Genomic DNA, 13,726 nt, shown 5'->3' on the forward strand with positions numbered 1-13,726 from the left:
CTGAAATCCAATTTCAAACCGAGACGGAAAGAGGCTGCGCGCTTAGTCGCTCAGTCGTGTCCCACTCTTTGCGACCCCATGGACTGTAGCCCGCCAGGCTCCTCTGTCCATGGGATTCTCCAGGCAAGAATACTGGAGTGGGTTGCCATGTCCTCCGCCCGGAGATCTTCCCGACCCAGGGATGGAATCCAGGTCTCCCACATTGCAGGCGGATTCCTGACCGTCTGAGCCACCAGAGAAGCCCAAGAATACTGGAGTGAGTAGCCTATCCCTTCTCCAGCGGATCATCCCGACCCACAACGCTCTAAGAGATGACACCTTGCAATGGCTTTAGCAAGTTTTTATTAGCTGGGGAAGCCAAGGAAAAGGCTTGCCGGCTTTCCGCAGCGAGGCAGAGTCCCAGGGGTGGGTCAAAACAGGGCACACTCCTTCCCAATCCAGTGGTCAAACAAGGGCTCCGCGAGCCCAACAAACCTCGCAGGAGACTGTGACGCGGCACCGCGGAATGCGCGGGGACGCCCAGACTAGGCCACCGCCCGGCCACTTCCGCCCCTCAGAAGGGTGGCGGCCACGTGGCCCGCCCGGGATTGGGCGTTAGCGGCTAGGGGCGGCTGCGACTGGCTCGGGGGCTGGCTGACGTCAGGGGGCGGGGTCCGCGTCCTGAAACGGGGCAGCATGGGGCTCCCTGGCCTCTCGCGCGCCGGGCTGTGGCTGAGTCGAGCCATGAGCCGCTGTGTTTTGGAACCCCGGCCTGCGGGGAAGCGGTGGCTGGTGAGTGGATTGGGGAAAAGCCCCGTAGGGACTCCTGGGCCCTAGCTCCAGTTCTGCCACAGTCTCCTGGGCAAAGTTCTCCCCCTTTCTTGAGTTTTCTTATCTAGAAATGGTCAGATGCTTCGATGGGCTCCAGACTTCCAGGAACTCCGCTCCTGCACCGGGGGGCCCTGCCCGCCCACACCGGGGGGCGCTTCCACTTGGCCTTCTGGAGTCTTGGAGTTTCTTGGATTCCTCCTCGTGGCCCTAACCCATTCCTGCAGTTTTCCATTTACCTTCCTCTGCTTTGGGGCCCCGGGCGGGGGCGCGCTGTGAGATAGATTATGGGGAGAGTTGTCGGGCCTCAGTTTCCCTGATGTCGCCCGCAGGTGGCAGGTCTGGGAAACCCTGGACTTCCTGGCACGCGGCACAGCGTGGGCATGGCAGTGCTGGGGCAGTTGGCGCGGCGGCTGGGGGTGGCGGAGAGCTGGGAACGCGACCGGCGCTGTGCCGCGGACCTCGCCCAGGCCTCACTCGGAGATGCCCAGCTGGTCCTGCTCCGGCCACGGAGGCTCATGAACCTCAACGGGCACAGTGTGGCCCAGGCGGGTAAGTTGAGGGCCCCATGTGTGTGCCACCCGGGAGGGTGGAGGGGCCCGGAGGGGGCGTTCTGGACTGCAGCAAATCGGTTCACCTAGAGCTCCAGGTACCTGTTGAGCTCCAATTGCTGCCTGGCCTTGGGTGACTGAGAAATTGAGAATCTCAGTTTCTTTATATGTAGTGGTGGTTTAGTCGCTCGGTCATATCCAACTCTTTGAGATGCTATGGACTATAGCCCCCCAGGCTCCTCTGTCCATGGGATTCTCCAGGCTGGAATACTGGAGTGGGTTGCCATGCTCTTCTCCAGGGGCATTTTTCCCAACCCAGGGACTGAACCCGCGTCTCTTATGTCTCCTGCATTGGCAGGCAGGTTCTTTACCACCAAGTGGGGTTAATTGTGGCCTCTCCTCATGGGAGCCCAGAGTCAGGACAACCTTCCTGGGCAGATCAGTAGTAACCGGAGCCACTGTTTCCCTGGGCCAAGTGGAGCTGTTTGGACTGACTGCTGAGGAAGTTTACCTGGTACACGATGAGCTGGACAAGCCGCTGGGGAAAGTGGCTCTGAAGTTGGGAGGAAGCGCCAGGTGAGGCCCTGAGCTGGTCAGGGTGGGAGAGAGAAGCTGACCTCCAAGTGGGGGTAGAGGTGCCGACCCCAGGCTCGGCGGTGGATGGGGTGAAGGGTGCTGACCCAAGGAAGCACTAATTGCCCCCTCCTATCCCTTGAAGGGGCCACAATGGAGTCCGTTCCTGTATAAGCTGCCTCAACTCCAATGTAAGTCTGCCCCTCCATCCTGCATTGAGTCGGGTGGGCTGGCACAGGGCTCCCACCACTCCTTCTCACCAGAGCTCCTTGGGCCCCCTCTGGTTCCCCCACAGGCAATGCCACGGCTGCAGGTGGGCATCGGGCGGCCGACCCACCGGGACGCAGTGCAGGCCTATGTGCTGGGCCGCTTCTCCCCTGCTGAGCAGGAGCTGCTGCCTCCAGTGCTCGAGCGTGCTGTGGACCTGCTCCTGGGCCACATCCACCAGCGGAGCCGGGAGTCCTCGTCAGGCCCCTGAGGCCGGTGGACTCGGCTGTTTGCCCGACTGTCATGCCCGCGCCCATCCACCCACCCACAGAGGTGCCACGCCAGCCTGTGGGGTCTTTTTTTTTTTTTTAATATAACTCTTCTCTGGGCTGCCCCAGGCTGCCTGTGGACTAACGCGGGGACTGTGGCCAGAACAGTCCTTCTCTAGGATAGAAGGTTGGTCTTTTCTCCGTGTCCTACTTCGAAAGTAGGGAAACTTCAGGAAGACTAAGCTTTTTGAACCTTTTCTGAGGAGCAGAGGTGTGGATCTGTAAGAATAAAGGTGCCAGCTTAGAAGCTGAAGCCTCCGTCGGGGGGTTCCCACCCCTCCCCTGCCTTGGAGGAGGGGCCCACAGGGTCCAGCAGGCTCCCCTCCCAGGGGATGTGTGGGCGCATCTGGGTCCACTGAGGCCTTGACACACTTTTCTTCAGCCCATTTTACAGGTGGGGAAGTGGAGGCTTAAGAGAGGTCCAGCCACATCCACAGAGCCACACAGCTACGGTGTGGAAGAGCTGTGATATGCTTCCAAGGGTGGCCCTCATCTGGCTGTCCCTGGGGGCCCCTGGCACCCTCACCTCGGGGCTGCTGTACGCCTGTAAGTTGCCCATGCGGGTGGTATGTGAGAGCAGCCTGAGGTCCTCAGGGTTGGGTGGGATGTGGATCCGTCGAGGTACCAGACCCAGGTCCCCAGGCCGGTAGGGTATGATGCCGGACAGCTGCTGCAGCAGAGACCCCGTCCTGAGCAGCTGGGTGCTGCTGCCCTGGCTGTGGGGAGGGGACTGGTGTCATCCCCTCCACGTCTTAGACGAGGAAGCGGAGATTCAGAGCAGCTCTGGGGAGCCAGGCTTCCGGCCCCGGCTCAGCCAAGGACAGCCTTTGGACGTGTCCCATAGGGGTCACGCGGGGTCATGCGGGGTCATGCACTCACCCCTCGCTGGGCAGGCCACAGGGCTGGCTCTCCCGATGCAGGGCCTCGGCCATCTGGGGGCTCGAGACCACGGCCGAGCCGAGCATGAGCAGCAACTGCTGCAGCATCTCCTTGCGCTGCAGCTGGAACATGACGTCGAAGTCACCGTCCTCCTTGTTAGGCTGCATCTGCCGAGAAGGGGATGGGTGGGCCTACCAGGTCAGGCCCTTTGTGGCCCCAGCATCCACCGCTGGGAAACTCCAACCCCAGTGCCTGTTAATCTCAGTATTCCCTGGCTGTGGTGGAATACCCATTCTCCAGATGGGAAGACTGACGACTTCCAGGGCCTCAGAGGCCTTCGTCCAGCTCCTTTGAGACCTCAAATGGCTCTTCGACTTGGAGAATCAGAAAAAGACAGATCTTCCAGGAAACTCTCAGGGGAGAGATGGGCCCTGGGCCTGGCTTGGCCATCTCTGGTGGTCTGCTTATCTCCAGGCAGTTTCTGCTCCTTGATTCGCTGCCCTCCCCCCCCCCACACTTTCACCCACTTCCAGTTCACCTGCACGATGTCCTGTAGGAAGGAGGTGGCCTGGGCCAGGGCCGTCTCCAGGCTCGCCCGGACCTCCTGCTCTTTGCTCAGCTGCTGCTGGAGCCGCTGCCCCTCGGCCTGCCGCCGCTCCAGCTGCAGGTTCAGCTGGTCTCTTTCGTTCCTGGGCCCAGGACAGGACAGGTCAGCCTCCTCCCCGTCCTAGGACAACGGGCCCTGCCTTTTCTCTCCAGCCAGCCCCGGGCCTCAGCCTGTGTGACAGACAGAGCCTCCAGGCCTCTGTACAGAGCGGGAGTCACTGGCCCGTGACCACAGACGGAGGGGTTCCCGCTGCTCCGCACCTCAGTGCCTGATTGTCCTGCTGCTGCTTCAGGAGGTCCTGCTCCAGCTGGCCTAGCAGGACGCGCAGCCGCTCGGCCTCAGCCATGCCCTGCTGCTGCTCGCGGCACTTCTCCGTCAGCATGAGGATGACCTGCAGTGTGGGCAGGTGGCCATGCTCTGGGCCTCGCCACAGGCCCTCAGCCAGCCCTGTGTCCCCTAGAGAGGCTGGCCGGGGCCCTGGGAGCCCAGCACCCACTGGACTTACCTCAGGGCTGCTGTGCACCCGTTAAGTCACCTGTGTGGGTGGGTGCCCCGGGGCTGGGTTCCCCTTCAACCAGTGATGGGGGCTCCAAGTCAAATACAAACCAGCGATGGGGGCCAGAGCCCTCCCCCATGCCCTGACCCCAGGTCCACCCTTGCAGGGGCCGTATTTGCCCCGAGTACAGGGCCCTGGGTTTCCTTCCTGCTCTCCGTGCCAAGCCCCCCGGGGTGAGGGCCGGGAGTGTGCACCTTCTGGTGGCCCCGGTTTTTCCTGGCCATGAGCTTCTGGGAGTTCTCCAGCAGCTCCAGCTGTTTGCACAGGTCATCCTGGTGGCCCCGGAGCTGCTCATTCTCCGCCAGCAGCTGCGTGCCCTGTCGTGTAATCTTGGCCAACTGCAGGGTCACCGCGTTGTTCTCTGTGATGGCCCGCTTGGTTGTGTCCCACATCTGGCTCGTGGCCACCTTGCGGAACTCCGTGGCCACCATGTTCACACGCTGGATGATCTCCTTTCTCAGTCTAGGCAGGATGGGTGGGGGTGAGGCGCGGTTCGGGCAGGGGGAGTCCCCAGAGCACCTAGACCTGTCTGCTCCATCTCCCACAGGAGGGGCCAGGGCCACCAGCAGGAGGTCTTTATTATAGACCCTTTGTACTATTTTGAACCATGTCCGTGTATGATGAACCATTAAATATAATTTAAGTTGCAAAAAGTGGCACAAGGATGTCCAGGGATTCTCCAATGCTTGTGTGAGAACTGGGGACCTATTTATTTTCTCTCCACCCACTCCCCCACCCCCCCAAATCAGCCACAGTTTCGAGGAATGGCAAGTCAGGGCATCAGAGAGCTAGCATGGTTCCCCCTGCCCAGTTAGAAGCCAAGGCTGTCGGAGGCCTGAAGACCTGGCTGTCCTTGGCCTCGGTGAGGGGTCCCACGCCCAGCAGCAGCCTGCCCACCTGTCCTTGTCCAGCACCGACTTCTTCTCCAGGTTGTGCACGTAGTCCTTGTATTCGTTCTCCTGCTTCCGCAGCTGGTCCTCCAGCGACATGAACTTTTGCATGAGCTCCTCTTTCTGCAGCCGGAACTCCTCCAGGGCTGCCAGCTTTCCCCCTGCCCCGCCACAGGGCACGGGACTGGTGAGGGGCCGCCTCGGGAGGGCAGGGCCCCGGGGGTGGGGGCAGCAGGGCTTTGCGTGATGACGCCCCCCACCCTTCCCCATCCACTAGGGCCAGTCCCCTGTCCCCACACATAATCCTGCCCACCTTTATGGGTCAGTCTGGAATGCCCTTCCTCTCCTCCCCAAGTCTTACGAAGCCTGGTTCAGGCTCCACCTCCTCCAGGAAGCCCCCCTTGACACTCTCTACTCTCATGAAAGTGACAGTGACAAGAGCCTCTGACTCTGAACACCTTCTCTGGATCAGGCACTCCTGCTGTCAGCTGAAAGGCACAGCCACCCTTGCCAGCTGGGTGGCCTTGGGCAAGACACTCCACCTTCTTGAAGTGCTTCCTCACCTACCCAGCGGCAGGTGGTGATGGTATTTCCTGCCTCAGGATTGCTGGGACCATTACATGGAAGATACATGTGGGAAGCTGCATGTAGCTGTTGTTGCTCAAGGAATATGTATCATCCCCATTTCCCAGGTGGGAAAACAGGGTCAGAGAGAAGGGCTGGCCCAAGGTCACAAAGACAGTGGGAGAGCCCAGAGAGACAGAGCCTTGGGTTTCCCACCCGCTGTGGTGTGTGCCTGTAGGCTCACCGGCCAGTACCCCTCACCAAGGATGATGTTCTCGGTGGTGAGCTGGTCCTTGGTCTCCTGGAATTCGTGGCGCACCTGGGCTAGCTGTGCCTCGAAGGCATCCTTCTCTATCTCCTTGGCCAGTTGCAGGCTCTGGAGCTGCTCATTGAGGTCGGCGATCTCATCCACCCGCTGGTTGAGCGTGCGCTTGAGGAAGGCCACGATCTCCTTCTTGTTGTTGGCCAGCTGCTCAAACTCCTGGCGAAACAGCTTCTCCTGCATGGCCAGCTCATCCCACTTCCGCTGGTACCTGGGGTAAATGTGGGGCGGGGGTCCAGGGGGCCTCCAGGCAGTCAGGCTGCTCCCGGGACCCTCCCATAGTGGGGCACTGGAGGTTCCAGCCTCATCTCCCCTGGTCAGTGCTTGTGACCGCAGCTGATGCCTGTGGTCAGCGCTTTATGTGCATAACATCACTAGGGTGTAAGCTCTGGGAGGGTGGAGCCTCTGTTAACGTTCACAGTTGTGTCCCCAACACCTAGCGCCTGGTATGTAGTAGGTACTCAGTGTATTTGTTGAATCCACAACAACCAAGCAAGTAGGGGCTATGATGATTATACCCATTTTGCAGGTGAAGAAACTGAGGCACAGAGGGATGAAGCATCCCTGAGTTAGTAAATGGCAAAATCAGAACTTGAACCCAAGTCAGTCTGATACCCCAAAGTTAAGGGTCTTAAGCATAATGGTTGCTGCCAGTTCTGTGCCCTGCTTAATATATCACACTTCAAAGCCCAAGCTTCTGCACCTGTGATCTTCCCTACCCTCCTTCACTGAGTGAACCCCTGTGTTGCCGCCTCTGTGGAGCCTTCCTGGCCCTGAGGCAGCATTTGAGGTCCTCTCGTTGGGGCTGTCCTGTAGATTGACCCTTGTCCCACTGGGAAGTCAAGACCTGACTCCTCGCATCTCTGTATTTTGGGGGGCCTGGCAGAGGAAGTTGGCACATAATAAGTGCCCAATAACCATCTCTCAAATGCATTTTTCCCAAATACATTCCATCTGGTGTTTCCAACTTGAGGGAAGCGTGTGAATTTTTAAGAGTTGTTGTGTAAGCAATTTTCTAGTTTCCAATGGAATAATAGGTAGAAGCTATTTGGAAAGATGTTTAACTTCACAACTAACTCAACCAACATCTTCTGAACGGAAGCATGGTGCAGGGTGCAAAGCTGGATGACCTGATCTGTGGAGCAAGGTTTAGGGAAGTCAGGGCCCAGGGCTGGCCCAGAGCCTCTTCCTTGGGGTACCTTCCTATCTCCCTGAGCCTCAGTCTCTCCACCACTTATCATGGGGATGACTGGAGGGCGTCTCTCGTGGGACGGTTTTAGGGACACAGTGAGCACCAGTTCAGGAAGGTCTCAACATCAGCTGTGAGTATTTGTAGCAACATGTGACTCCTCACGTTAGCCACTCAGTCGTGCCCGACTCTTTGCGACCCCGTGGACTGTAGCCTGCCAGGCTTCTCTGTCCATGGGATTCTCCAGGCAAGAATACTGGAGTGGGTTTCCATTCCCTTCTCCAGGGGATCTTCCTGACCCAAGGATCGAACCCGGGGCTCCTCCTGCACTGCAGGCGGATTCTTTACCATCTGAGCCACCACCAAAGGGGTGTGTCTTGAGGGTCATCCTGAGACTGGGCCAGGAGCTAGTGGAAGAATAAGAAAAGTGGGCAAGTGCCGTCTCAGGAGACAGAGAGCCGCCCCCACACCTCCACCCACCTCGCACAGCCCTCCTCGTTTACATTTGGGAAAACAGCCCTGGTGGACAAGTGGGCTTGGCAGCTGGAAGAGCCACTGGGGCCTGTAGCTCAGGGGATCACGGCACAGGCTCTGGGGGGTGGTGGCGGGCAGGTGGGAGGAGGGGCATATGGTCACCCACCTGCCAGGGGGCTGCCATCTCCAATGTGTCCCTCCGATTGAACTCTGCCCTCTTACGTAAAACGTGTGGTCCCGGGGGGCAACTGTGAGGCAGGAGGGACGTAGTCCTTGCCTGGGGACGGGCTAGGCTCTTAACTAGGCACTGGGCCCCTGGAAACTCTGGGAGCCAAGATGGGGCCAAGAAATCCATTTTTCTTCAAAATCATGAAGCCTCCCAATGTTATCTTCCAGGAAACTGAGGCAGGGATGGGGGGTGGGTCTGGACATCCCCTGGGAGGCCAGAACACAGGGGCCCCACCGACTGAACCTGCACAGTGGCCAGCTGTGAGTCACTCCCTGACCTGTCAGGACCACCCTGCCCGCCCACCCACCGGGCCAGCCTGTCCTCCAGGTCGCGGATCTGGATGTGGTAGAACTCTCGGATCTCCTCGCTTATAGGCATTTCCATGGGCTTGTTGGCCAGGTTGGGATCCTTCTTGCCACCTTTCTTCTTCTTGAGCTCGGGCTCTTTGGCCCCCTTCTTTTTAGGAGCCATGGCTGGTGGCAACCACTACTCCAGGGCCTCTTTAAGAGGCCAGGTGGTTGCTAAGGAAGTTCCTTGCATACATAGCAACAAGCTTACAATGTGAAGCTAGGCTTAAAGGGACCTTCCCTCTTCCTGGCGAGGATGGGTTTCAGGGACCAGCCTCCTGCTCCAAGGCCAACAGCGCCACAGAGGCCATAGGCCTGGGTGTCTTAGACCATGGCGTCTCAGAGACCAGGACGCCAGGCTCACTGGGCACTCTTTTGGGCTCTGGGAGACCCTTCCCTCAAGAGGAAATTGGTGACATGGGAATATTACAGTGGGTCAGAGCCCTAGAAGGGCTTCCCTTGTGGCTCAGATGGTAAAGAATCCGCCTGCAATGAAGGAGACCGGGGTTCAATCCCTGGGCTGGGAAGATCCCCTGGAGAAGGAAATGGCAACCCACTCCAGTATTCTTGCCTGAGAATTCCATGGACAGAGAAGCCTGAAGGGCTACAGTCCATGGGGTTGCCAAGAGTTGGACACGACTTAGCGAGTGAACCAGACCACAAAGTCCAGCAACCCCTCTGGCAGCTGGGTCTCCGGAGGGGAGTGGGTGCAGTGCACACAGCCCAGCAGACTGCAGTGTTAGCCCAGGTCAGTGGCCTGTGGACTCAGAGCACTGCCATCTCTAGGAGGCTCTGGAGGAAGGAAGCCCAGCCCCAAGGGAGACAAGGAAGCCAGCTTTCTTTATAGTCCAACTCTCACATCCATACACGACTACTGAAAAAAAACATAGCCTGGACTATGGTTTTATAAATAAGTTAATTTGTACCTCCAGACACTTTAAATGATTGTTTCTTTCTTAAGAAATCATCTTCACCAATTGTTGTTTTGCCAGAGGGAGGGTCCATTGAGCTCCTTTCCTGTGCCATTCCAGACCCCCACCCAGGCTATCTTATTCAGCTAATAGATATTTACTGAGCACCTACTAAGGAGATCCAACCAGTCCATCCTAAAGGAAATCAGTCCTGAATATTCATTGGAAGGACTGATGCCGAAGCTGAAGCTTCAATACTTTGGCCACTTGATGCGAAGAACTGACTCACTAGAAAAGACCCTGATGCTGGGAAAGATTGAAGGTGGGAGGAGAAGGGGATGATAGAGGATGAGATGGTTGGATGGCATCACCGACTAGATGGACATGAGTTTGAGTAAACCCTGGGAGTTGGTGATGGACAGGGAAGCCTGGCATGCTGCAGTCCATGGGGTTGCAAAGAGTCGGACACGACTGAGCGACTGAACTGAACTGAACAAAACAGAAATAGAGTCACAGATGTAGGCGAAGGGCAGGGGGATGAATTCCCTGGGATGAATTCAGAGATTGGGATTAATATACACTCACTCTCCAGGCAAGAATACTGGAGTGGGTTGCCATGCCCTCCTCCAACCCAGAGATCCAACTCACATCTCTTATGCCTCCTGCATTGGCAGGCATATATAAGACAGGCATATATAAGCCCCATATATAAGACAGATAACTAACAAGGATCTACTGAATGGCACAAGGAACTCTACTCAATACTCTGAAATAATTTATATTAGAAAAGAATCTAAAAAAGAATGACAGAGGTGTATGTATAACTGATTCACTCTGCTGTACACTTCAAACTCCTAACAGCAACACTGTAAATCAACTATACTCCAATAAAAAAATAAAGTGTCTGGAAATTGTTCTAAGGCATGCAGTAAATGCAGAAACATTTAAGAAAAATCTACAGAATCTCTGCAAGTATGAGTCTAGTATTTGAGCAACGATGCACTTCCTTATCAGCTGTGATATATATTATTACATATTATATATATACACATACACACACACATGCATATTTGCGTTTTGCCTGAGGCCAAGGTACAAACACAGACGCCACCAGATGACACTGTGTTTGCCATCATCACAGATGAGGGCTTGTGCCAGATACAGGAGTCCAGCTCCTCCTTGCCCGAAACACCCACTGAGACTGATTCTCTTGACCCAAATGTGGCTGAACAGTGAGTAGACATCACCTCCATTTCCTGAGTTATCATAAAGTGCCTGGTATCGTGCCTTCTCTCTTTAAAAAAAAATTTGATTTGGGTTCACGGGGTCTTAGTTGCAGCACACAGGATCTTTTCATTGTGGCATGTGAACTCTTAGTTGTGTGTGAAATCTAGTTCCCTGGCCAGGGATTGAAGCCAGGCCCCCTGTTTGGGAGCTTGAGTCTTAGCCACCGGACCACCAGGGAAGTCCCTGGCCTTGCGCTTTCTCATCAAAGGATCAGGAAAGCTTGGAAGCAGGATCAAAGCCTGTCTTTGATTAAGGGAAGGTGCCTGCGGACAGTGCTCAGGGCAGGTAGTCCTTGAATAACACCAAGTGCTCAGTGGAGTGGTCAGTGGAGTGGTCAGTGTTGAGCCTTGTCAGAGTTTCTGGGCGTATCTGTCAGCAGTCCTCCTGATTTCAGCAACTCTATGAAGCTTTTCTTGCCTTGGGCAACTATATGAATCCACTTAGGCCGCCATGACAGAATGCCATACACCAGATGACTTCAACAACAGAAATCTAATTTGTCAAGTTTTGTCTGGAAGTCGGGGGCCAAAGTGTCGGCAGGTTGTTTCCTGAGGCCTCCCCTTGGCTTGCAGACAGCTTTCTTCCTGTCTCTTCACGTGGTCGGCCCTACCCTGGGCATGTGCACCCTTGTCTCTCTGGGTCCTAATCTTCTCTTCTTATAAGGATACCAGTCAGATTGGATTAGGGCCCACCTTGTTGACCTCATTTTAACTAAGTTGTTTAATGGTCTTGGGCTTCTTTGGTGGCTCAGATGGTGAACAATCCGCCTGCAGTGTGGGAGACCTGGGTTCTACCCCTGGGTTGGGAAGATCCCTTGGAGGAGGAAATGGCAACCCACTCCAGTATTCTTGCCTGGAGAATCCCACGGGGTAACAAAGAGTCAGACATGACTGAGCAACTTTTCACTTTCACTTCACTGGATTTCTGACACAGGTCTCCTAAAACCCTTGGAATTTCCTGAGAGGCATATCTTCTGCTCTTCATAACAAGCCCCTTCCCACATACCCGAGTTTATGCTGCTGAGGTTAAGAGGGGAGGGGCAAGAGCTTCAGGGTGGGGGCTGCTCATCAGAAACACCGGGCAGAGGATTAGAGGGTTAGAACTTTCTGCAGCTCCCACCCCCGACCCTTAACCTGTGGAGAGGGCAGAGGGGCTGCAGACTGAGTTTCAATTACTACTGGCCGATGATTTAATCAACTCTGCCTATGTAACGACACCTGCATAAAACCTTCTAAACAACAGAGTTTGGGGGGAACTTCTGGGTTAGTGGGCAAAGGGAGATGCTGGGAGGGTGGTGTGCCTGGTAAGGGCATGGAAGTTCCGGGCTAACCACCCCCGCCCCCCTGCCAAGTCCATACCTTGCCCTGTGCGTCCCTTCCATTTGGGTATTCTCTGGTATCCTTTGTAATAAACCAGTCACAGCAAAGAAAGTGCTTTCCTTCATTCTGTAAGTTGTTCTAATGAACTATTAAACCTGAGGAGGGGGTTGTGAGACCCCTCAAATTGTAATCAGCTGGGCAGGGTAGTGTGGGCACCCCTTTGTCTGAAGTGGGGGCAGTTTTTGGGACTGAGCCCTTGATCCGTGGGTCTGCATTCACTGAATAATTAGTGTCAGAACTGATGTAACTGTCAGACACCTAGTTGGAGCCAGAGACTTGGAGAAATGGTGTGAAAAGTGGTATGTATTTGGTGTCAGGGAAAAAAACAAAAAGCTCACTTCCCTCACCAGTTCTGTGTAATGCAAGCTTTACCTGCGTGTACTCCTCTGGGCAGGCATGGCCAGGAAGATGGGGGCTCCCTCTCCTCTCAGCTCCTAGTCTGGGGCTCCAGTTTCTCCCTGGAAGGGGCAGACGGCCACCCTATCTCACCTTCCCCCTCCCCCATGTTGCAGGATGTCTATTGCCCATAGGTAGAGCAGAGGGCGTCCCCGTACCAGCCCAGACAGAGGGTAGAGGTCCCACTCCAGGTGTGGCAGGTTAGGAATACCTGTACCCTGATGGCTGTCACCTCAGCTAGCTCCTAGGATGGAGGTTCCACACCGAGAGGGGCTAGCTGAGAAGAGCAGGGACTGCTACCCTGGAGCCCACTTGTAGAGCAGGTGTCACTCCAGGAAGAGTAGGTCTGTCCCCAGTCGAGTGCAGTAGCGCATGGCTTCTGCTCCGGGGAAAGGCAGTCTGTAAGGACAGGGTACTCCACAGCTGTGCCCGAGGGAGCTGACTTTATTTGAATCAGAGCTTTGAAAACTCCTTGTCTAAAGGTGTTGTCAAAACCAACGGAGATCTTGGTGGAGGGGGGTTAAGAGAAGGCTGGTAGCCCTGTGATGCAGTCTGGTTTGCTTTGAAAAAAAATGTTTATTTATCTGGCCATGGGAGCACACAGAATCCTTGGTCTTAATTTCAGGATGTGAGTTCTTCAGTTCTGCGGCATGCGAACTCTTTAGTTGGGGCATGTGGGGTCTAGTTCCCTGACCAGGGATTGAACCTCGGGCCCCCTGCATTGGGAGCTTAGAGTTTTAGCCACTGGACCACCAGGGAAGGCCCCAGCACCTGGTTTTTACAGGGTTCTGGTGGCTCAGACAGTGAAGCGTCTGTCTACAATGCGGAAGACCTGGGTTTGATCCCTGGGTCGGGAAGATCCCCTGGAGAAGGAAATGGCAATCCACTCCAGTACTCTTGCCTGGAAAATCCCATGGATAGAGGAGCCCGGTAGGCTACAGTCCATGGGGTCACAAAGAGTCGGACACGGCTGAGCAACTTCACTTTCCTTTCACTTTAGCAGCATTACCTCTGGTGCCACTTTTTCCTCCAAGGAGTGTAATTCTGCTGTCTGTTGTTTGGGTTTCTCCCACACCTTTAGGGATGGACTTAATTGGTTTAATTCTAAAATGTATTCTTTTGTGATTGGTATTGGGGGAATTTGCTTGACTTATGGATGAGGTCACCATGCTTCATTTGAAATTGATTGAAATATTCCCAGTGTCACCATGAGCCTACCGTAAGGGTCC

General features: G+C 55.6%; 2 protein-coding genes across 15 annotated transcripts; one reads left to right on the forward strand and one right to left on the reverse strand.

Annotated features, from left to right (window-relative positions):
• Nucleotides 1-15: 15 nt before the first annotated feature.
• On the forward strand, nt 16-5,162 carry PTRH1 (peptidyl-tRNA hydrolase 1 homolog). Of its 9 annotated transcripts, none has more exons than XR_015136305.1 (6): nt 549-771; nt 1,140-1,359; nt 1,835-1,934; nt 2,077-2,122; nt 2,227-3,013; nt 4,106-5,162. XR_015136305.1 is itself a non-coding variant. In XM_086325048.1 (5 exons), exons 2-5 carry the CDS (start codon nt 1,191-1,193, stop codon nt 2,407-2,409), a joined length of 531 nt encoding a protein of 176 aa, XP_086181174.1. In that variant the 5' UTR covers nt 16-256; nt 1,140-1,190; the 3' UTR covers nt 2,410-5,162. The 9 variants fall into 9 exon arrangements, 5 of the variants coding, with proteins under 5 accessions (XP_086181174.1, XP_086181175.1, XP_086181173.1 ...); XR_015136308.1 differs by having other exon boundaries at nt 557-771; nt 1,717-1,934; XR_015136303.1 differs by having other exon boundaries at nt 557-771; nt 1,802-1,934.
• Nucleotides 2,488-8,716, reverse strand: CFAP157 (cilia and flagella associated protein 157). Of its 6 annotated transcripts, none has more exons than XM_086325032.1 (9): nt 8,485-8,716; nt 6,225-6,496; nt 5,407-5,560; nt 4,704-4,971; nt 4,214-4,344; nt 3,885-4,035; nt 3,347-3,513; nt 2,994-3,183; nt 2,488-2,686 (listed from the first exon to the last, which is right to left on the reverse strand). In XM_086325032.1, exons 1-9 carry the CDS (start codon nt 8,646-8,648, stop codon nt 2,615-2,617), a joined length of 1,569 nt encoding a protein of 522 aa, XP_086181158.1. In that variant the 5' UTR covers nt 8,649-8,716; the 3' UTR covers nt 2,488-2,614. The 6 variants fall into 6 exon arrangements, with proteins under 6 accessions (XP_086181158.1, XP_086181162.1, XP_086181160.1 ...); XM_086325036.1 differs by having other exon boundaries at nt 6,283-6,496; nt 8,485-8,700; XM_086325034.1 differs by having other exon boundaries at nt 6,225-7,881; nt 8,485-8,698.
• Between the last annotated feature and the right edge of the window lie 5,010 nt (nt 8,717-13,726).

This window comes from Bos grunniens, chromosome 11 (assembly GCF_055505025.1).
Source record: "Bos grunniens cultivar Pamir isolate PY7600 chromosome 11, Bosgru_T2T1.0, whole genome shotgun sequence".
Lineage (NCBI taxonomy): Eukaryota > Metazoa > Chordata > Mammalia > Artiodactyla > Bovidae > Bos > Bos grunniens.